Genomic DNA, 23,940 nt, shown 5'->3' with positions numbered 1-23,940 from the left:
CATGCATTAGTGACCCAAGGAATAGCAGAAGGGGGTAGGTTTGGTTTTGGACAAGGCTGGAGTTCTAACGACTTTAATGAGAATGAGAAGTGCACGTGGCACCTGCCCACTTCCACTGCCCCCGCCACACCCCTCTTGTCATTTCTCCCTGTAGTAGTTCCCAGCTACCCACTCTCTCTCTCTCAGACGAAAGACTCAAAGGTAGTCCTTTTTCCCTCTTTCTGTGACTCTTAAAATCCCAATTCGGGCACTCCCCAAAACAATAACAAAATGCAAAAAAACCACTCATTATCGGGAATGTATCAATTTTCTAGGGGGGTTGGTGTGGGCTTGACCGTGTGTTTGGCTGGTGTAGTCGACCAACCCTTCCTCCTCCTTATTAGACGAGTCACGTATCAAGCTCTACCTCTCTTCCCTCACTTGTTTTTATTATAAATAAATAAATAATTACTATAAACCACACTTACATTCTATATTTTAATGGGAAAATGTCAAACAGTTTTTCTATTTTAAAAGAGGAACCGGATCATCTCTACTTCATTTTAACCGGAGAGTATCAACCTAGTTATATTTCAAAGATATTTTTGTCTTTTTACTTTTTAAAAAAATAAAAATATCATTTTAATATAACGAACTGAATATTATTTCAGTCAAATTAGCGAAAATGATACTAAACTTTTCAGCTTTGTTGGTCGAAGTAGTAGGTGTTGTTTGGGCACAATAAATCATTTATTGATTGGGATGGGATGAGTAGGTGGAGTTATGATTAAATAAGGAAACAGAGGGACATTAAATTTTGGTTGGGGTTGGGTTATGGTTGGAGGTTAGGTTTATGAGCGCCAGCCTCACCTTTGCTATGCCCTCATTTTTAACATTTTTATTTTATTAATGAAAAGGAAAGAATTCTGCAAGACCCACGTTGAATGTTTTACACCAGTCATATAAGATGGCTTCCATTGGATGATGCAAGGAATTGGGGTCCCTTTCAGAGTTTTGGCAAAGTGGCTTAAGAAAAGTCAGCTTTTTTGGGCTCAACAAAACACACACATTTCATATCCTAACAAAAGAATCGAATTAGGATCCCAAACCGGATAATATTCAGTTGAAAAAAACAAAAATACAATTCTAATATAATTAATTGGATATCATCCGAATCGATATTTCTAATCATTTTGTCGTTCAAATTGTTAACAATTCAGACAGCAAATATAAAAGAGCTTCTATATAACCCATCTACTCAAACAGCCTACTTAACGAAACAAAAAGGCAGCATATAAACTTTTTTATATTTTTTTTACTTGAATTACTAGCAACGGAAAATTGCTGGATTTGGATCAATATTGGTTACATAGTTTAGAAAACAAATTCAAAAATATATATATATAGACGAGCGAAGATGAACAAAGTAAAATTACAAAAAAACCAAGAAACAGACATAACCTACACATGACTTACCTAAAGCATGGATATCTTGTTCTTTGCAAGACATTTCGTGTCACCACAGAAGAACATCCTCTGAAATACCTCAGTCGATGTAGGGGCTTCACTAAAGTGCCACTCCCCCCATTACAAAGCAATCCAACTCTATACGTTGAAGGCATCATGGATTTCTCTAATACCAACAAAGAAACACACTTTTTCTACGTATATTGCATTGAGAGATGATACAAATGAGTCTTTATATGTTCATTTGAATCTTCTTCAACATTAATAAGAATTGTAATCTATTTTAGTAATGTGTATGAGACTTTTACAAAATCAATTGATTCATTATGAGTAGAACTTACTAGAAGGTTAGGCAATTAAAGCGCCCAAAAACCTTCAAAATTTAGCAATTAATGTTGGCACATCTTTTAAAAAATTGTTAATAATGGAATATCATATACACCGTTAGATTTATCAACTTTAAATCTTTACCATTAAATGAAATTAGAAGACTCTTTTCTCAAAAGTTAAACCTTCTAAAAACTAACATTTGAAAAGTAGCCGCAAAATAAAGACCTTTAAAAGTAATGTTTTTTTTAATTAATAATCGCAAAAGCGTTAATTACCTTAAAGGTGCTGTAAGATGAACTTTTAGTAGGCTGTAAAAAAAATAAATAAATAAAATTTACAGCTTGTAGTTTTTTTTAAGGGTCCAGATTTAATTTCAAGTGTTCCATAAGAAAAATAGAGCAAGTGAAATTAAATTTGAACCCTTAAAAAACTACTATAATTTTCTATTTACAGTACCTAAGCTAAATCCAGGTCAAAATCTAATATTCCTTATAAATGTCTTTTGTTATTTTGTTTTTCAAGTGATGTAAATAAAGAAAGATAAACAATAATCAACGTCTAATTAAGAAATAAAAAATATGGAATTAAATGATGATCAATAAAGATTTCTAAGAATGATCAACATGTAATATTAAATAAAAAGAAAATAATAGAAATCATTCACTTGTCTATCACCTATAATCAACCTTTAGATTTGTTAGATTGATAAAAATCAAGAGAGAATCATGTTTATATCATTCTTCTTTGTGAATGGAATATTGTATTACACACTAACTACGTTTTTTTATGATTAATTGACTGGTGTTTTGTCTTTCTTTCTTTCTTTTTTAATGCGTTCTTCCCTAACTAATGCTTTGTTCTTGTAGGAAATTTATACCATATATGCATTTCCAAATTCCAGCCAAAATGCCAAGAAATCATCAAAAGCTAGAGATTCTCTAATTACTCCAGGTCAATGTCGTCCCCCTTGTATCGCTCTTGCCTTAATCTTTATTGACTGATACCAAAAGTGGAATTTATGCACATTAAACATTGGTAAGAGCATTCGCAATAGATTTTAAATAAATTTCTTCAAAATTTGAAGAATAATTTCACTTTTTTTAATTTAAACAACCAATTTTGAAAAACAGTCTCTATTTACATTAATGACTAGTTTTTCATTCTTCCTTTATTTTGGAGAATAGGTCCCACATAATGGGAAATCATAGAGAGATTGGATGAATTTAGTTTTTTATTAGGTTAAAGAAAAGATAAATCAATAAAATATGATATAAAGGATGAACCATGATCCTTCATATAATATATCCTTTAAAATGAAGGATGGGAAAAATAAAAATCGGATGGAGAGTAAATTTAAGGTGCAATCCTTTCAAATTTGAAGAATATAATCAGAGCATCTCCAGCAACTTAACTAAAAGAGTAATATTAGCTACATTTAGTTTTTTTTTTTTTTTTTTTTTTGGGGGGGGAGCTACATTTAGTTGTTATTGCTCTTTTTTTTAACTCTAACAGTGTAGGTTGTCAAAATAGCTATATTGCTACAGTGAATAGCAATTTGGTACTTTGAATAATGCTAAGAATCATATTTTTATCCTCCTAAAGCTGATGTGACTTTCAAAATCACCATCAGATCAAAATTCAAGTATGATTCATTTAAAATTTAATGGTGATTTTAAAAGCCACATCAGCTTTAGGAGAATAAAAAGATGGACCCTACTATTACTCATTCACTGTAGGACACTAGATGAATAAAATATTGTTTACTTTTCTTTTGTTTATTGTTTCTTTATTTCACCTCTTTTCACTCAACATCTTTTATTTCTTTTAAACACCTCTTCACATCTGCTACGTCTCTCTCCCAAATACAAAATTTTTTTGCCCCAAACAAAATGATTCTTTATGGTTTATTTGTTTTCTTCTGCAAATATCTTTTGGCTCCTCTATACAAATTTTTTTCTTTTGTGGGACAGGTTTTTCTTTGACTCTTTGTCAAGTTATCATTTTCTTTTTTCGTTAGGTTTGTTGAGTACGGAGGATCCTCCATTTCATTTGTACATATTAAAGTTTTTTTTCGTTATTATTATTATTATTTTTTTCGTTATGTCTTTGTACAGATCAAAGCTTCTTTTTTTAATGTTCATGTGTCCCTACTCTATTGGGTTATTATCTAACCCTAATATGCCTATATTTATGTTTTTTTTAATATGAAATTAGTACTGCATGTGTGATGAATGTTCCTCATACGTGTTTATTTTTGTTTTTATGAATGATTTCTATATACATGTTTGTTTTTCTCTTTAATTAAGTGTTGGTAATAATATAATAAAAAAATAATGAGAAATAATATTTTAAAGCAAGTAGACAATATCATAGAGAATCAGAATCTGTTAAAGTGTGTAATGAAAAAGCAATAGTTAAAGTAAGAAGTTGTAAAAAAAATAAAAAAATAAAGTAAGAAGTTGTACTTTTTCATTAGGTAAAATACATAATGCTGCTAGAGAGGCCACTGCATTTCTGCTTGTGAGCAGGGCGGAACTACATGGTCCCTTTGGGGGGTCCAACCCCCCAAGAGACCATGTAGTGCCAAAAAAAAAATCTTTAAAATTTTACCCCTATATTTTTTTAATTTTGCCCCCAAAACTCCAAAGGCTAATTCTACCCATACTTGTGAGTTTCATATGTTTGTAGTGAGTTTTTTTTATGGTAACAACATTCAATGTGAATGTTTGCACAAAGAGCCCATATAACTTACATGGAATGTGTGATAGAAGAGTCAAACTCAATACTCACATCAATATGATGGATTGAAGGTTAGTACCGAAGCAACAAGGCTTGCAACCAAGTCAATTTGAGGCAGAGATTGTAGAACCTCAAATTTTAATTTGGAAATTGAATAATGTTATATAACACATTTTTATCTCACAATAATAATATAGTAGTTTCACTAACCGTTGATTTTTTTTAAAAAAAAAAAACAATGATTCATTCAAAGGTTAGTTGAAACTGTTACGTTAGCGTTATAAGATAGCTGTAAATTAAAATGTGGGTTATAGAATTACTCTTTGAAATTAGGACCATATTATAATATTTTATGGGCAATATAATAATTTTAGAGGAATTTAAAGAAGCATGTGGACATTTATGGAAATAGATTTCAATTAGTGGACTAACTTGGATTTAAAAATAAGGGTTAATAACTTTTTTTTTGTCTGGGTTTTAATGTTTTTTTTTTTTTTTTTTTTTTTTTTTAAGTTTTAAAACATGACAAATCTAGTACCTTACATATGGGAAAAGACGGAATCACCACCTGCATTAATTTCCATCAGTCCCCCACTGACGGAAGCCCACGTCATCGCCACGTAATCACGTTATATCGCAACACGTGTCCACCATTAAATTAAAAAACTAAACAAAACTATAAATCCACGTCGGTATAACATTAAACAAAAAGTGAAAAATAAAATAAAATTTGATCTCCTTCTTCTTCAAACCGAAGCTTCCTTCTCCATTTACCCCTAAATCGCATGAACCTTAAACCACGAGCTCCACAGTCAGTTCTTCGTTATCACTCGAATCAATCTAAAATCAGACTCACGCATAGGTACGGGAATGTTGAGCTGTCGTTCCTTCCGTTCCTTTTCTTCTTCTTCTTCAACCCAAAGCTACACACCCAATTATCCCCAAATGACCTAAACCCTAGAATCGAGCTTAAGTTGTTTGTCCCCAAATTGAGCTTCAATCTGGTTTGCGGACACATGTGCAAGGGATCTCGATCTGCTTTCCATTCGTTGACAGTGAGAACTCACACTAGAAGGCGCGGAGAAGAAAATGAAAAGGAAAGGAAATGAATCTTCTCTCGACTTGGATAAGGTATCTACTCATACTTAAACCAAATTTCATGTTTGTTTTTTTTTGGTGATTACGGTACCCAAATTAAGCTAGGGTTCATGCTATTTTCCTTAGGAGCGGCAGATGAAGTCATCATCTGGATTTTGGTCTACTTCCATGGACTGTAATCAGATATCCTGGGTTTGTTATTGCTCGTTACCTACACCTTTGAAGATATCCTGGACTTCAGAAAACCCTGCAAGAAGATTTTGGGATTGTGGTACCTATGATTCTAACGTGAGTAGTTTCATTGCACTACAAATCTAGACATGTTTTACATCAAACACATGAAATTTTTCAAACTTGAAGTGTTAATAACCATCTAGAAGGTGTGTGTACTGGTTTGATTGATATTTTATGTATATGTAGAGAAAAGTAGCATGTCGATTTTTCAAATGGATGGACAAACCAGTTTGTAAAAGGGGTATGAAAGTTATTCATGCATTGTTGGCTAAGATAAAAGAGTAGGAGACACTACAAAAAAATTGGTATTTTCTGACGTGGCAAACAGTACATTATTTTTGTCACGTCAGAAAATCTTTTCTGACGCACTAGTATGGTGCGTCAGAATTTTCTGACGCACCAATTTGATGCGTCAGAATTTTTTGACGTACTATTTTTTAGCACGTCAGAAAATTCTGACGCACCAAATTGGCGCGTCATAAATTTCTGACGCACTAGTTTGGTGCATTAGAAAAAAATAAAAAATAAAAAGAGTCCGCCCTTTTTTTTGAAATTTTTTTCTCTTCTTATTTTCCCTCTAACTTTTTTCCTCTTTTTATTCTTCCCTCCTCATTCATTTTCCCTACACACTCTCTCTCTCCTCTCTCCACGGCAGATGGAAGAAACAGAAGAAGAAGAAGAAAAAGAAAGGGAGAAGAGAAGAAGAAGAGATCGAAGCAGAAGAAAAAAAAAAAAAAAAAAAAAAAAAAAAAAGGAGAAGAGAAGAGAAGAAGAAGATGGAGAAAAGTGAGACCTGGCCGGAGAAAAGAAGAGAGAGAAAGAAAAAATTGAGAAAAGAAGAGAGCCCACAGTGCAGAAACGAAAAAATTTTCTCCAAACTTTTTTCTTGGTCGAGCGGTGCAGAGAAATTCGTATCTCTACACCGTTTCTCTGCACCACCGGTGTAGATAAATTACAAAATAAAAAATAATTTAAATTAATAAATTTTTTAATTGAAAAAAAAAATATAGAAAATAATAATAATAATAATAATTTTTTATTTAATTTTTTAATTTTATGATGTGCGTCAGAACTACCACGTCAGAAAATTTTCTGACATGTGAGACAGTAAAACGTTAGAATTTTCTAACGTTCTACCCACTGACGCGTCAGGAAAATTTTTTTCCTGACACCAACGCTTCTGACAATCGACACCCGTCAGAAACGACCCGTCAGAAAATTTTTCTGACGGGTCAGACACTAGAAAACGTCAGAAATCTCTAGTAAAAAAAAAATTGTTATTTTTGTAGTGATAATGAAAATGTTCATCTTTTGGCAATGGTGAAAGACCTTGAGATTGAACATGATGACCTTCAAACTGAACGTGATGAGTACATTGCAAGGGTAAATCAGCTAGAGAATGATGATGATAGACAATTAAAAATATCTGCCTATGTAGAAAATGAGAAAGATATGTATAAGGCAAGAGAGAAATTTTTCATGTTTGGTTTATTGTTGTTATGGTTGATAATAGTGTTGATTGACATGATTGCACTAAATAAATGAGTGTTTTGTAATGTTGTATTTATGTAAGTGATTAGTTATAGACTTGTGTGTTATTGCACTAATCAACTAAATGTTTTGTTAATATTGTACAATATGTTGGTATACCAATTTGGACCATTTTGCATACCTACAAAAAGAGTTGAAAATATATAATTTTTCCACAAATATGTCCTAATGCATAATTGTCACAATTGTCACAACTGTACATGTACTCCATCCAATACAAACAACAAAAAATAAATGGCCAACAAAAAAAATTCAAATATGCCATAAATTCCAACTAGAGAAGTACTTTTATTAGTCTATTAACCAAGTTGGACCATATCATGTACATTCCAACTAAATAAGTACGTTTAGAATCTGGACCATATCATGTACATTCCAACATCAAACATCCAAATATACCATAAATTCCAACAAAACAACTATGGTACAAACGTCCATTAACCCACATTGTCACAAAAAACTATAGTGGGGCATATTTGTGCTAAAAAAGTTTTAACATGTTGGACATCACTTATTTTGTACAAAAATTACACAATTGTCATATTCATAAAATCTCTATTGTGTTGCCCTGAATTGTGTTGGCTGTGGATGAGGTTGGTGTTGCCCCACTAGCTGTGATGGCCTAATCTGCATCAACATAGGAAATACAATTAACACTATGCACACAAATTAGCCTTATATGACAGTCCAATCTACTACACAACAAACAAACTTGAGGAAATCACCATTAATTGTAGCCTAGCTGACCTTCTACTTTCCATTTTGATGGAACTCTTACTTTGTCCACTTAGGATGGCAGCTTGTTGGGGTATGTCAGTTGGATGAGTTGTCTGTGAGGTACCTCATTGTCATACCATATAATAAAAAAAGAGAAAATGTATAACAAATACTTGAGTCAACCCTTCAAAATTTTAATATCCTTAAGTTTTTTTTTTCCGAAAATTTAATCCCTGACTCAATTGAAAGGACAATAAAATCTCTGCCGTTAAAATTTTTTAACAGACGTTTGGGAAACTAAAAACGCACCATTTTACTCAATTAAAATATTAATTTTTTATTAATTTAATTAAAAAAATTAAATCTAAAAAAAAAAAAAATTCAACGCCACCCCTGGCCACCACCCACCCCTGGGGTGGCTTACGGCCACCCCCATGAGGTTAGGGGGCCACCCCAAACCACCCGTAGGCCACCCCAAGCTACCCATGGGGTGGCCGCAAGCCACCCCATAGGGGTTGGGTGGTGGCTGCCACCCCTGGCCACCTTCAATTTTTTTTTTTTAGATTTAATTTTTTAAATTAAATTAATAAAAATTTAATATTTTAATGGAGTAAAACGGTGCATTTTAAGTTTTCCAAACATCTGTTAAAAAATTGTAACGGCAGAGATTTTATTGTCCTTTCAATTGAGTCAAGAACTAAATTTTCGAAAAAAAAAAAAAAAAACTGAAGGATATTAAAATTTTGAAGGGTTGACTCAAGGATTTGTTATACATTTTCCCATTAAAAAAAAATAATAATATGGAAAACATTAAAAATATCAAATGTCAAACTACCCTAAAATATTATGTACAAACTCACCTCAGTGTCAATGTTCGGCTTTGTCTTCTTAACCTTCTTTGGCCATATCTTCCTATTTGGATTATGTGGTTGGGTGCAACCCTTAGCGTTGTGGCCTAGCTGATTGTAGTTTCCACACCGTACATCATACCCCTTTCGACTAACCTTAACACTTTCATCATGCTCGTTTTCATCAGTTCCTCTTGTTCTCACCTTTTTCGGCCTACCTCGTTGTTTTTTGAGTAATAGTGGAAGTGTGGGTTCTTCATCATTGGGAATAGCCCAATCTTTAGGGCTAGACATCAACTCAATACTATATGTGTATGACTTCTTATATGTATCCATTTAGTACTATTGACTTACATACTTCTCGGGAGTTTTTCTATTTGCGTAAATTGCACAACAAGCATGAGGGTATAGAATCCCATTCAACTGCCAGCGAGCACATCCACAGGTTTCTGATTTCAGATTGACAACCCTCCTAGCATCATGATTGTGGTCAACCTCAAATGTCAAGTCGTTACTTCAGTGGAAGATGTAATTCCGAGCCTTTGACTTGTTCCTATCTAACTTTTTCACAATCTTAGGGCAAATAGCATTGGTTGACATTGCTGCACCATTTATTTTTTGGATAATCCAATTCATCAGTTATCGTCTTATCATCTCCATGCCAGTAAGAGTGGATTGATCTCCAGCTTCAAATACCCATGCATTGAAACCCTCATCTGTATTATTCAGAAGTATGTCATTGCAACTGTACTCCTTGAAAGCATATCTTGACCACATCTTTGGGTTCACCTTCTTGATGTAAGCATGAGCTGCAGTATTCATTCCTTTTATCACAAACATGTAGTACTTTAATTGATTTGCATTTGCTGCTCGAGCTGTACCCCACAAAGTATCCTTGTATGCCTTGCACTTGTAACCCTTGTTCTTGAAGTTCACATGCAAATGTTTAACACATAACCTGTGCTAAACATCATGCATCAGATACTCTATGGCTTCCATCAATCCCTGTGTAAGAAGATCACAATTTAATTAACACATGTTAAATATTAATGTTCTCATAAATGAATAATATTTATTCAATTAGGATGTTAGGTTATTACCTTTTGTCTGTCAGACATAAATAACCATGTGTGCTCCCTTGAATTCTCAGTATCCTCCAACAAAGTGTTTAAAAACCATGTCCATATATCTCTACTTTCAGTCTCACATATAGCATATGCTATTGGGAAGATGTCATCATTCCCACCCCGTGCAATGGCAACATATAGCTGCCCACTATGCTGACCTTTCATAAAGCAGACGTCCACACATATCATCAGCCTACATCCAGCCAAGAAACCCTACTTACAAGCAGCTACGAAAACATACATCCTTTGGAAGAATACCATATCTCTTTGTATGTAAGCTGAGTTACCAAGGTTCCACTTACGTATTGCACTACAATATACTCTTGTAAGTTTGTACTGCTCATCATGTGACCCAGTTAACAACTTCAATGCCATTCTTTTGGCATGGTGGCAAGCAAGCAAAGTCATCTCTACATTGTAATCCCTTCGAATCGCCACTTTCAAAGTACTTGCCTTCCAATTAGCTTGATCTCTGAAGCTATTAATGTATCGGTGTGCTGCCCACTTGATTGATGCTCTTTTATTGTAGTAATGACTACCACAGTTATGAACATTAAATAATGTATTGATTTGAAAGTATTTTGTACTACTCTTCCATGACGCATATACTCTCCATCCACATTTTTTCTTACAATAGGTTGAAACGCGCTGTTTCTCGTTATGCATGTCTGTGTAATCGAATGAATTCTGTACTGCATCCAGATGTAGTACCTCTTTAAACTCCGATGGGTTTGCAAATAACTGTCCTACAAATATTTTTACCTTCGCTTGAAGGTCATTCAATCCATGTCATTCTAGATATTTCCTTCTTTTTCTTTTGGTTGTACCTTCATCATCCTCATCTTCACTTTCTAAGCTGCACAATTCTGGACTTTCCACACACCCTCTTCATTCGGTTGTTTGAATTTACCATTTCCAGTGTTAACCTCCTTATCAGCTGATGATGATACACCCCATGACTGAAACCACTTCGATGCAACCTCCCTAGCCGCCTTTAGAATTTCTTTCTTTTTTCTGACATAAATGTCCTCCTCCCCTCCATTAGTCACTTCAAAATCACTTAATGGAAGAGAAATCTCTACTTCATCATTTTCATCTTCTTCATCTCCATGACATGGAGGCTGCCTGTGTGTAGACTGCCTGGATTTTGACTGCTTGGTTTTGGACTGCCTGGCTGTGGACTGCTTGGCCGTGGACTGCATCTTCTCCTTGGCAATTTGCTCAACCTTTTTTTGCTGCTTCTTTTGTGTTTGATTTTTTTTTTTTTTTTTAATTTTAATTTTATCTCCTTGACAGTTTGCCTAACTTTCTCCATTTTTATCTCCTTCATAAGCACCTCTTCATACCCATTATTATCCCCATAATACACAAATCCATCTTCATATCCTTCTTCTTTATAACTATTTCTACAACCATCTAGAACTTCAACAATAGCCCAACTATGTTCATCAGCTCGAACTCCATCTTTTTCTACAACTCCATTAGTTTTTTCTTCAACATCTCAAACTCCATCTTTTTCACTATTTAGAATTTCAAACAATGGCCCAACTATGTTCACCAACTAGAACTCCATCTTCTTCTACAACTCCATTTGTATTTTCTTCAACTTCTCCAACTTCATTTTTTTTTATTCAACTTCTCCAACTCCATCTTTAAAATGTACATCTCCTTCTTTTTCACCAACTTATGCATCTCCATGATCTACAAATACATGAAAGTTTTTCAACTCATACTCAATCACCCTAAACATCTCTTGGAAATGATTTCTCCTCGTAAATCCACAAATTTCGTCATTATCATCACCCTTGTAATAGAGAGGAGGCACCTTACCATACTGATAACTAAGGTACACTTCCATTAGGGTTGTAGTATCTGAGTAGCCTAACACAGAAATATCTAAATCAGAAAAATTCGTCACTTCCCCCCTACATACTCCATACATGGTCTACAAAATGAACCATGATGATGAATAACGAGATCAATCTATCTTGTCAGTGGTGATCCTGCATGATCAAAATATTGGTCATGTGAGACACATACATACCTACGTACCAACTCCATCTACCATGCACATTGGCCCCTACCCACCAAACAACCCCATAACAATAAAGAAATCTTCAAAAGCAGATAAACTCAAACAATAGCCCATTGACAACCAACACAACAACCAGTTTCCAATGTGAAAAAAGCACTACACTAAACGACAACTGAAAAAATAGGCAGCCATAAAAGTGAATGCAACTTCACAATTACATATGCTAAATAGTATTAAAAAAAACACCTCACTGGTCAGGGATTTAGTTTAGCAAAGCAAAAGTATCATTCTCTAACATTATGCAAAAGTACATACCTCCAGCTCTCCAATTTCTCCGAGGTGCTCTCATTTTACTCTTCCCGCGTACAAGGTCTCTGCCAACGTGCTCAAATCAGGCCACCCATTGCGATTCAACAAATACTCAAACAATAGCCCAAACCACGTCCGCAAGGTCGATTTCCTGCCCAAAATCGACCCACTCCACCCACGATAATTCACAAACTCCAACCCAAACGCAGATACACAAATCCGATACTACCTAAACCTACACCCAAACTCAAACTCAAACCCAGACTACTTCCAATCGAAAGCCAAACTTGGACCGACACGAGAATCGAACAACCCTAAATCGCAATAGCAGGAAATTTGGGGAAAAACTGGTTAGTCTGAACCCTAGGCCGATGACGAACAAGAAAAATGGGATAAAGGGGGAAAATGTCAAATTTTTTCACTTTTTGTTTAATGTTATACTGATGTGGATTTACCGTTTAGTTTTTTTAAAAAAAAAAAAAAAAAAATTAATGGTGGACATGTGTCGCGATATAACATGATTTCGTGGCAATGACGTGGACTTCCGTTAGTGGGGGACTGACGAAAATTAACGGAGATGGTGATTATGTCTTTTCCCATATGTGAAGTACTAGATTTGTCATGTTTTAAAACCTAGGGGGAAAATAAAAACATTAAAACCTAAGTACCAAAAAAGTTATTAACCCTAAAAATAATTAGGAAGAAAAAATTAAAAAATAAATAAAAGAGAAAAGAAAAAAGAAAAAAGAAAAAAGAGAGAAATGAATAAAGAATAAAGGAAAAGAATATATATATATATATAATGAGTGATTGACCACCTTAATGCAACCAATGGGAGTGGTCAGCCACCCCAAAACAATTATTAGGGTGATCGACCACCCTTATTGGTTGCAATTGCCATGGTCAAACGCCCCTAAAGAAGGAATTATGATCCTCTCAAATTTATTTAAATAAAAGAATATTTAGTTAGTTATATTTAAATTTGAACTGGAAAGTATCCAGTTACCTAAAGAAAATATTTGTGCTGGAGAGCATCCAGTTACTTGAAGAAACTAACGAGAATGGTTAGGGGTGTTCATGCGGCTTTTATTAACCACTAACTGCACTATCCGCTTTTTTAATATAATATTATATTTTTATTATGGTGTATTGAATATGTTTATGTTTGTATTTCTTGTTTGGGATATCTACTCTAAGGCTTTTTAACAACTGGGTTTTCCTTGATTTTCATAATTGTATTACTTTGCATTAGGAATTTGATCATCCTGATGATTTTCATATAACTATGTTTTTATTATTATTATTATTATTATTATTATTTAATTTTTTTGCTGATAGCATTTAGGTTTTTTAGGTATCCTTCAATTTTTTTTTTTAATTATTATTATTATTTTTTTTATATGGGCTCATTTTGGAGCAAGCCCAATGTGGTATATCGCACCTAAATACTTGTTAAATAGTGCATATTTTGATGCCAAAAAGGAAAATAAGCCCAAAATTGAAAATTGGACCAGAAAAATTTTAAAAAAATAATTTAAAAAAAAGGTGAAAAAAAAACATTTAAAGTGAGCCCAAAAAATGTCTAATTCTCAAATTCGGCCCAAAAGAAAGCCCAAACAAAGCACAAAAATGCGATTAACTGTCTAATGGTTAGCGGAAGTGGTTAGTAAAACATACTAACCACTTAAGCGGTTGCGGTTAGCGGTTTTAACCACTAACTGCTAACCGCAACTACATGATCACCCCTAAGAATTGTCAATTTTCAAAATAGTTAATGAGGATGGTCGACCACTAATCACCATCTTAAAAACAACGAATATGATGACTAACTACCCTAAAATAGTCAATGAGATGACTAACCACTCAAAAATTGTTGATGAATTGGTCGGCTACCCAAAACAATGTTTGAGGGTGGCCTCATTTGGGGTGATCGGCCTCCCAATTTATTGCTCTAACGGTAATATAGGGTTGTACACTTGTACGTATGAGGTGATCAACTACCTCAATCAATCCCTTCGGGGTAGTTTACCACTCTATTGCCAAAAAGAGTTGATAGGTGTCCAGCCACTTCAAAAGGGGTGGCTTTGGCTACCCATCCATTTTTCTAAGTCTTTTAATAATTTTTAAAAATTTTAAAAACATACTTTATAGCTGCGCATTACAAATGAACCGCCAAGATATCTAAATATTGTGATGAAAAGATCTTTGTAAAAAGTCAAAGCCGCCACAAAAAACAAAGTGGGCCCAAAACGTGCTGCCATTAAATCTTCTTAGTCAACTTCATCGGCTACATTCTTCAAGCTTCTTCATGATTTCTTTGGAACCAAGTGGAGGCCTGGGTGGCCATCACCCATTTGCCGTTAGTTAAAGGTTGGTATATCTTCCATGGGCCGACCCAAGTCAATAAGATGATCTAAGCCCACAACTGCCTGAGTAAAGCTGACTCATTTTATTTTATTTTATTTTTAAAACAAAATGACCGTATAGCCACGCCCAATGGAAGAAAGAAGTAATTGTGAAGCCATCACAATAGGCCAGCAACAACATAACCAAATAATAATAACACAAAAATCAGAACCAAATCCTATCTGCAACGCAAGAACAGAACTTGAACATATAACGTAAACCTACTCTTCTACGAGAGATAACAAGATAAAATAATAATAAAATAAAAAATTAGAACCAAATCCTAAATTACGATACAAGAGAATGAAGCAACAAGAATACTAATGAGAAGAACGGATTCGGCTCCAATTTTGTTTGAGGATGCAGAAGCTTGAACCTTAGAACTTGGTGGTGAAGGTTTTGGCCAAGCACTAGTACTTGTTGGTGACATTTCTTGTAGTGCACTTTTTGGTGACAATTCTTGTAGAGAACTCTTTGGTGAAAGTTCTTGTAGATAACTCTCTTGTGAAAGTTCTTGTAGAGAACTCTTTGGTGAAAGTTTTTGTAGAGAACTCTCTGGTGAAAGTTCTTGTAGAGCACTCTTTGGTGAAAGTTCTTGTAGAGCACTGTTTGGTGGAAATGCTTTCTGAAGAGCAATCTTTGGGGCTGGTTTTGGAGGAGGAGGGTTATAAGCTGCATGACATTGCAAAAATGTAAATTATTAATTGGTGAAAGAAAATTTAAACGTAATATATATAAGAAATTGCGGGGAACACAATTAAAACATACCAAGAGCTGCTGCCTCATGATCATTTAGCACTGAAACTGCATGCAACAAATAAATTAATCCATACAACCCATTAACGTTCAACAATTAATCAAATACTTGTAAATTCGAATTAACAATATAGTTATGAAAAATGAGATCGAGCTTAATTAGAGAGATGAATTAAATCCTCACTGTCACAATGACTTAAGGGAGAATCAGTAGCCAACCCACAAGCAGAAGGAAGAGCCATCATCTGCTTCATATTGAGATGGATGCCAAACTGATGAGCGCTGCTCTTCATGGCTTCACAAATGCACTTGGTATTTGTTTTTAGCACCGTTTCAAACCCTGAGCAACATGAATTGTCTGGCATTGTTTTCTCACTCTCATCGCTCAGCAGGAAAGGTGCACAATCCACTATATCATACGTCAAACTATTGCAATCCGAAGCAGGTGACGATGATGACATTGAAACTGAAGACACAATGTTAAATTTGGCAATAATAAGAAATCTAAAGAAGATACAAGCTATAATTAATTTTCTTGTCATCTCTGTTGATGGTGGTGAAGGAAAACTAGAGAAATATTGAAAGTTTTTTCAATGCCAGTTTATCTTTTAGATATCATTCTGTTTAAATTTACCTTTATATAGACGTTTATGTTTAAATGTTGAAAGGAAAAAATGTAAAATCAGTCCTTCTAGTTTACTTGATTTGCAATTAACTCTTTGTAGTATATATTAAAATGAATTCAAAGGTCCTTAAGGTATGCCAAAAAAATATTTTAGTCCTTACGGTCAAATTCTGTTCACTGACTTAACAGATTATGATAACATGAAATGTTATAATCAATAAAATTATGATATTTGTCATATTTAAGTTAGTGTAACACTAACAAAATTTGTTAAATTAGTGTACTAAATTTGACAGTAAGGACTAAATTATTTTTTTTGCATACTTCGGGGACCTTTGAGTTCGATCATTTTGATACTACAAGGAGTTAATTGTAAATTAGGTAAACCACAATAACTAATTTTTCATTTTTTCCTATATTTAAATTTACAAGGAATCTTTGCTAAATTAAATGAGTATCAATGTATTAAATAAATTAAAAAATTCTATTTTTTTTTATTAAGAGAGAGAGAGAGAGAGAGATTTACAGTTAAAACTCGATAGTGTTAAATTAATCAAGCATACATCAAGTTATAAAATTGTAATTGGACGGGGAGAGAAGAAAAAATTAAGGTTGAACACCTTTATTTTTTAATTTTTCTCGAATATTTTATTTAACCCTTGAGATAACAGTCTCTTTTGGCCTATTATTATCACAATATTCATGCTATTGAGCATGTAACGTAATACTCATACAAATTTAATGAAGCTCAATTCTTGTGACTGTACTTACATTTATGGCCCTAAACGATTCGGTGACAAAGCAAGACATTTTCATTTTTTTTTTCTTTCTTTCTTTCTTTATTTAATCCCTTAAATTAAGTAAACAAATCACATTTTATAACAGAAAATTTCTATCCGTATCTTAACCAACACAATATAAAACAGAAAAATAACAAAATAGTGATATCACTAGATTTCTTTATATATATATATATGGATAGAAATTTTCTGTTATAAAATGTGATTTGTTTATTTAATTTAAGGGATTAAATAAAGAAGAAGAAAAAAAAAGAATGAAAATGTCTTGCTTTGTCACCGAATCTTATAGGGCCATAAATGTAAGTACAGTCACAAGAATTGAGCTTCACCAAATTTGTATGAGTATTAAGTTACATGCTCAATAGCATGAATATTGTGATAATAATAGGTCAAAAGAGACTGCTATCTCAAGGGTTAAATAAAATATTCGAGGAAATTAAAAAATAAAGGTGTTCAACCTTTTTTTATCTCTCCCCGTCGAATTACAATTTTATAATTTAACACTATTGAGTTTTAACTGTAAATCTCTTTTTTTATTAAAAAAAAAAAGAAAAAAAAGTTAAATACTTAATACCTCTTTGGGGTTCGAAAACTTTATTTTTACCCCTCTGAGGTTTCATTTTTATCACAGGACCTTCATGGGGTTTAGATAAAGGACCAAGTTAGTTCATCCGTTAGTTGACCGTTAGGACTGACACGTGGACCAATCAGATGTTGACACGTGGCACATATTTAATTTTTTTAAAAAAAATAAAAAATAAAAAATTGGGGGTGACTCTTGGCCATTTGGGGGTAAAAAATAAAAATTAAAAAAGGAAAAAAATTGGGAGTGGCTCTTGGCCATTTGGGGGTAAAAAATAAAAATTAAAAAAGGAAAAAAATTGGGGGTGGCTCTTGGCCATTTGGGGGTGGCCTCAGGCCACCTCCATCTGGCCGAATAGGGGTGGCTCGGCCACCCCTTGGGCACCAGGGGGTGGCCGAAACCACCCCCAGTACCCACTAGGGGTGGCTCGGCCACCCCCTTGGGCTCCTAGGGGGTAGTGCCCAAGAACCACCCCTAATTTTTTTTCTTTTTTTTAAAAAAAGAAAAAAAAATTAAATAGGTGCCACGTGTCAACATCTGATTGGTACACATGTCAGTCATAATGGTCAACTAACGGATAGACTAACTTGGTCCTTTATCTAAACCCCGGGAAGTCCGGTGATAAAAATGAAACCCCAGGAGGATAAAAATAAAGTTTCCAAACCCCAGGGGGTATTAAGTATTTAACCAAAAAAAAAAAAGAATTTTTTTAATTTATTTAATACATTGATACTCATTTAATTTAGCAAAGATTACCAACAATCTCCAATCTCCTTGTAAATTTAAACATGGGAAAAATGAAAAATTAGTCCTTATGGTTTACCTGATTTACAATTAACTTTTTGTGGTATTAAAATGAACTTAAAAGTTCCCGAAGTATGCAAAAAAAAAAAAAAAAAACAATTTAGTCTATACAGTCAAATTATTCACCTTTTAAAAAAGAAATCTAGTGATCATATCACTAATTTGTTATTTTTCTGTTTTGTCCTGTTAAGATACGGATAGAAATTTTCTGTTATAAAGTATGATTTGTTTACTTAATTTAAGGGATTTGTTTATATTTAAAATTATTCAAATAACACAATCAAATAAATCAATAAAAATGTAGTCTCGCTTTTACCTAGGTGGCTGGCATGTTTAACTGCACGTGTTTCTCACGTAAATCTCATTTAAAATCGATAACTGCATGCTACAGTTTTTTTTTAAAAAAAATTTATTATTTTATTATTTTTAACATATTTATACTTATATAATTTTCATTATGGGTGCCATAATTTGATTTTCGTAAAAAAATTAGACGGAAGTTGGGTGCTAGCCTTATTGTTAGTTTTGCATATCTCAGTTTGACAACCGAAGGCTTACAACTTGTTTTACGTCGGCGACGGAGGACAACAAAGCAGAATTCATCTTTGTCCCTCGGCCCTGGTCGTTCAGGCCCATTATTTACCTTCTGAACATTTTGCAGGTTTCCTATAATATAATTTTTGAAGCCCAAAATCCAAGTAACTACCAGGACCAAAAAAATAAATAAAATAAAATTGAGAATTGTTACACTTTCTCAAAAAAAATTTCCAAAATTTGCTCCCCGTGTCACAATCTTATGCAATTTATTATTTTGAAAAATGTGTTACCATCTCATGGGACTGTGACACATTATTTGGGGAGCAAATTTTTATTATTATTATTTTTTTTTAAGAAGTGTAGTATTCATCGAGAAAATTATATAGAAGCCTCTTTTCATCTTGGGCCAAAGTATAGGGTTTTTTTTTTAATACATTATATGAAAATGGAGAAGGGTGACAAAAGAAACAAAAATTGAAGAAGGGTGAACTCTCAATAACAAATCAAAGCGAAATAAACGGTGTTAAAACTAAAACCAGAAAAATTAGAAATAGGTCCATAAATATTCTCAAATGGACTACAAACGACTTGGTCTTTTATATTTTGAACAAAAGCAAAGAAAAAAGCCACATAAAACGATACATACACCAAAATAGAGGATGCAAATAAAAATATGACCCTCATAAGCCCTTCAACCCAACCCGAACTCCAATATAAGGAACCAAAGTATAGGTGACCTCCTCACATTAACAAATGGATTCTGATGTTGATCAAAAAAGAAATAGTGACGTGGGGAGTACTGTAAAAGAGAAGCTTTTCCCTTACCCTTTTGAAGGTTTTTCTGGTCGAAATGAAAGGCGAGAAGAAGGTGGGCCGTATCCAAAAAAATAAAACCAGTGGTTCTAGCAAATGCGGTGCTTTAAGTGTAAAGCTATAAAACGGAGACCATAATCCTCTTTAATTCAAATTTAGTTAGTTATATTTATTTTTTAAGGATAAAAAATATTCTTCACATAATTCAAATATATATAACTAACTAGAGAGAATCCTAATTCATAAAACGATTGTCATTGACAAGGCCCAATGGGCCCTACCATTTCAAGTAGGGCTGGCAGAACAGTACTTGATATGACCCGTTATTTTATGCATGTTTTTTTATAATAAGATTCATCTAGGCGTCATAAAAAATAATTGCATACATAGGATAAACAGGTACCTATTTTATCAGCCCTAATTTCAAGTTTTGTTTTCAATATTACTTGAGAATACAGACTATTAAAAATTAATTAAAATTAGTTCGGGGGTGCAAATCGTGAATTCCTTTGAAGAAATAATAGACCCACGTAGTGGATCGAGAAGTGGGTTTTATTCAAAATAAATCAATTTTGCTGACATATATATGATCTATAATGGAACTTGACGTAGTAGTGTGTCTGTGACGTTTTTGCCCTCCAGGTGGCTGGATCAATGGCTGGCCTTGAACTAGATTAATATTTTATTCAAGTTGCAACTGTTTAATTAAGCCCATCTGCTAATCAAATATTAATCTACCTCTTCTCACTGTATTGTCTCCTAATGGATTCATTGGCTGTCATTATATGAGTTTGATGCTTTTTTTAATATTTTCATTGCCATCTTTGGTATTAAACAATGGATAAATTTCGATTATATATTTTGCATCCTTATTTCTGTATGTCAACATTTGTTTAATAAACAAAATATTTAAGGGCTTATCGATACTAGCTATAACGCCAACCCAGATATGAAAATATAATATATAGTATTTCTCTTAATATTATATAATATCAAAAACTCCGTGATTTATATATATATATATATAACAGACCTGTGTTTTGCTAAATGGTACTCTCATTCCACCTCACTTGATGTGAAAAGCATGATCACGGATACTCAATGACATTTTTAATATCAGGAAAGAAATGTTTTAAACATGTAGGTAGGCCACGAGCATTCATTATTAGTTCCTGTTTTTAGCCAAAAGATGAACAAATTAGTGGTTGCATTAAGACAAAAGACAAACATTAGTTGGTGCTGTTCTTGTAATTAGCCAGCTTGGTCTACATCAAAAGTGGAACCACGAGAGATCTCTTTGCTAAAGTACTACTGTTGTTAAAATCGTCGAATAACTTCTTCTTTTTTTGGTTAACATGTTTGTACAAAGGAAAAGGAAAAGGAAGAAGAAAATCGAATTAGTAATATCCAGTTACAGACGGAGGCAGAGTTTGGTATGGGTAAGGGTCAAGGGGCAAAAAATTTAGTGGGTAGGGACCAATAGGCAAAAAAAAAATTTACCTTACAATTTTTTTTTCTCCTTGTGTTGTGGGGCCATGGCCTACATTGACCACCCTCCAACTTCGTCATTGCCTTCGGTCATTCGTTTTATAAGGCGTAATCTTCAGCCGATTAAATTACTCCTTAAAAACTATTCGCCAAATAACTCGGTTTAAGCATCGAAAGACAATAATGGAACCTTGCCATTATTGAAGCCTCCATTGAATGATGTATTGTGATCCTCATCGTCTAGTGATTGGTAGTAGCTTAATTATTTAAGCTTAAATAGGTATAAAATATATATAGAAGAAAAAAAAAACCCTAATCCCGAATAGGAAAGACACATAATTACAATATTTTTCAATGATATATAGAGGTTTAAGTGCAAGACAGCTGCAAGTAGGGTAGACAAAAAAAAAATTAAAAAAAAAAAAAAAACATTGATGAAGTTCAACTGTTCAAGGTTTATGTCGCCATGGTATATATAATAATATATTAAGAATCTGTGGAGTCAGCGACAAGGTACGTACACCTGATATTTTCTTCATTGAAAAGCTACCGTTGATCTCAACACTAAAGTTTAATTTATTTATTTATTAGCATTTGATTCAGACACACGCCCACTAGCCCAAATTGCCTTTAATTAATTAGTTTTGATATTATATATATATATATATATATATATATAAAGATTGTTTTCTTTTCTTTATTTAATGTAAGAAATGAATAAAGTAACTTTCAGGGCTCTTTGGGAAAAGAAAAGAAAAAGTAGTTTTGATGGATTATGAGTACAGACAGGTCTTAACCCATTATCGTTCCTATGGTTTCCTGATGCTCGGCAAACTGGAATGTGCAATTTGTTGGCACCCGTTGGCTGTAGCACCCCACTGCAACCCCTTGAAAGCAAATCCAAAAGCTACCCCTCCATTTTCCAATTGATGATCATCTCATCGATCTCATGGCTTCCACGTATATCAATCTAAGTATCTACACTACAGATGAGAAATGATAAAGGGTATTAAATCTTTTTTACTAAAGATGATCAAACGGGTATCTGTAAATAAGTTTCACATCATTTTGACATTTATTTCTCGGTAAAGACTTGATACTCATAACATTTATCCTTGTAAATTTGTAGGCGTAAGCTTGCGCATGCATTTTACGCCTACATTGGTGCACATATTGAGAATATGTTTGTTAATGTAACGTAAAGATCCATGAAAACAATACTTTTTATGTTTGAATAATATTTTGTGTTTTAAGTTGTTTGTTAATGTTTTTGACGTGAGAAAATAAAGCAAAAGATTAAAAACAAAGTGATTAACAAACATAAAACATTGAAAAGCAACAAATAAATAAATAATTAAAAACATTATGAGTACAAGTTGGCATGCTTTAGGCCATATGCCTAAGGACAAATTGTTTTATGTGAACAAGGCAATAGAAAACAAATGAAAATTACGTGGAAGACATTTTTCATTATTGGAACCCCGTTAGTACCGTCCCTACAGTTGTCCAAAATAAATCACGGAAGGTATATTGTATGTGGTTGAGAATAATGAGATTATACTATATGTGTCCATATTATACTATTTTAAATTCACACACACACACACATATATATATATATATATTGAGCTTAATTATTCTATTCCTACTACATTGTATGCATCTCCGCGTGTCGAGTTTGGTTCATGTTTAACAAAATAGTTTTATTTTTTATCTTTCACTTACGATTTTTATTGAAAATTGGAATTTGATTAACATTACATCAACATTAAGGGGAAAAAAAAATCAATAATCAAAAGTCAGAACATGTGTCTAGGAGACATTAGTTAGCTAAAAATTATGGAGCTTACTTTTTCACCTTAGAGTTTTTAATTTACTCGAAGCCAGAATTTGATTAGTGTGGCAAAATACCCAATCAGCAAAAATGGCAAGTGTTGAGAGGATCGGGTCCAATGAAATTGCTTATTGCATGTGTAAAATGATGGTCTTATATGAGAGGGCATTGGGATCCCACTCTACTTGACTAGGTGTTTAGACAGTTCGATTCCATTTGTTCAAACTGTCTAAATACTTGTCGAATAAGTAAGACTCAAATATTCTCTCACAATCTCATTGTCTATTCTATGTATTTTTTGTGCTGGCCTTTTGTAATTTTTTTGATAGAATTACATTCCTCTCAAATGACTACCAATGGTCATGTTGTTTTCCTAACATGGGTTAGAGTATGGTTGAAGGGTATTTTGAGGGTCATGCTGGTCTGTTTGTATCTCTTGCTTTGAGGATCTAGATGTGATTGAAGGGTCTCGAGATAGTTATGTCCATTCCTACTTCCTGTTGATCCATAAAATGTTCTGTTTATGAAACTTTGCCTATATTTATCGCCTTCTTTAATGGTACCAACTCTTTTGGTGGGCCAAGTAATTTATTTGTTCCCAATTATTTTAAGGGCGGCTATGTCGTCTTCGTTTTTTACTTTATTATAATTTTTCCCTTTCGAAAAAAAAAAAATCTCATTACACAAAATCCAGAGGAATTTGTACCACGTATTGAGAAATACTAGGAGTTAATAAGTTTTTCATATTTGACTCATATTCTTCTATAAATTCAATAGATCAACCATTAGATTTATAGGGTCCATAATTGACTTATGTGTGATTTATTTACATAAGTCCACAAATCTAATAATTGATTGTA

The 23,940-nt window shown here is 33.3% G+C and overlaps 1 protein-coding gene across 1 annotated transcript; it reads right to left on the bottom strand.

Annotated features, from left to right (window-relative positions):
* Positions 1-9,602: 9,602 nt before the first annotated feature.
* Positions 9,603-11,292, bottom strand: LOC132170816 (uncharacterized). Its single transcript, XM_088512801.1, has 4 exons — positions 11,001-11,292; positions 10,312-10,836; positions 10,064-10,248; positions 9,603-9,887 (listed from the first exon to the last, which is right to left on the bottom strand). The coding sequence occupies exons 1-4, from the start codon at positions 11,290-11,292 to the stop codon at positions 9,603-9,605; spliced, it is 1,287 nt and encodes a 428-aa protein (XP_088368927.1).
* Between the last annotated feature and the right edge of the window lie 12,648 nt (positions 11,293-23,940).

Source organism: Corylus avellana, chromosome 2, assembly GCF_965113065.1.
Source record: "Corylus avellana chromosome 2, dhCorAvel1.hap1.2, whole genome shotgun sequence".
Lineage (NCBI taxonomy): Eukaryota > Viridiplantae > Streptophyta > Magnoliopsida > Fagales > Betulaceae > Corylus > Corylus avellana.
This window is presented reverse-complemented; position numbering and strand designations above follow the sequence as displayed.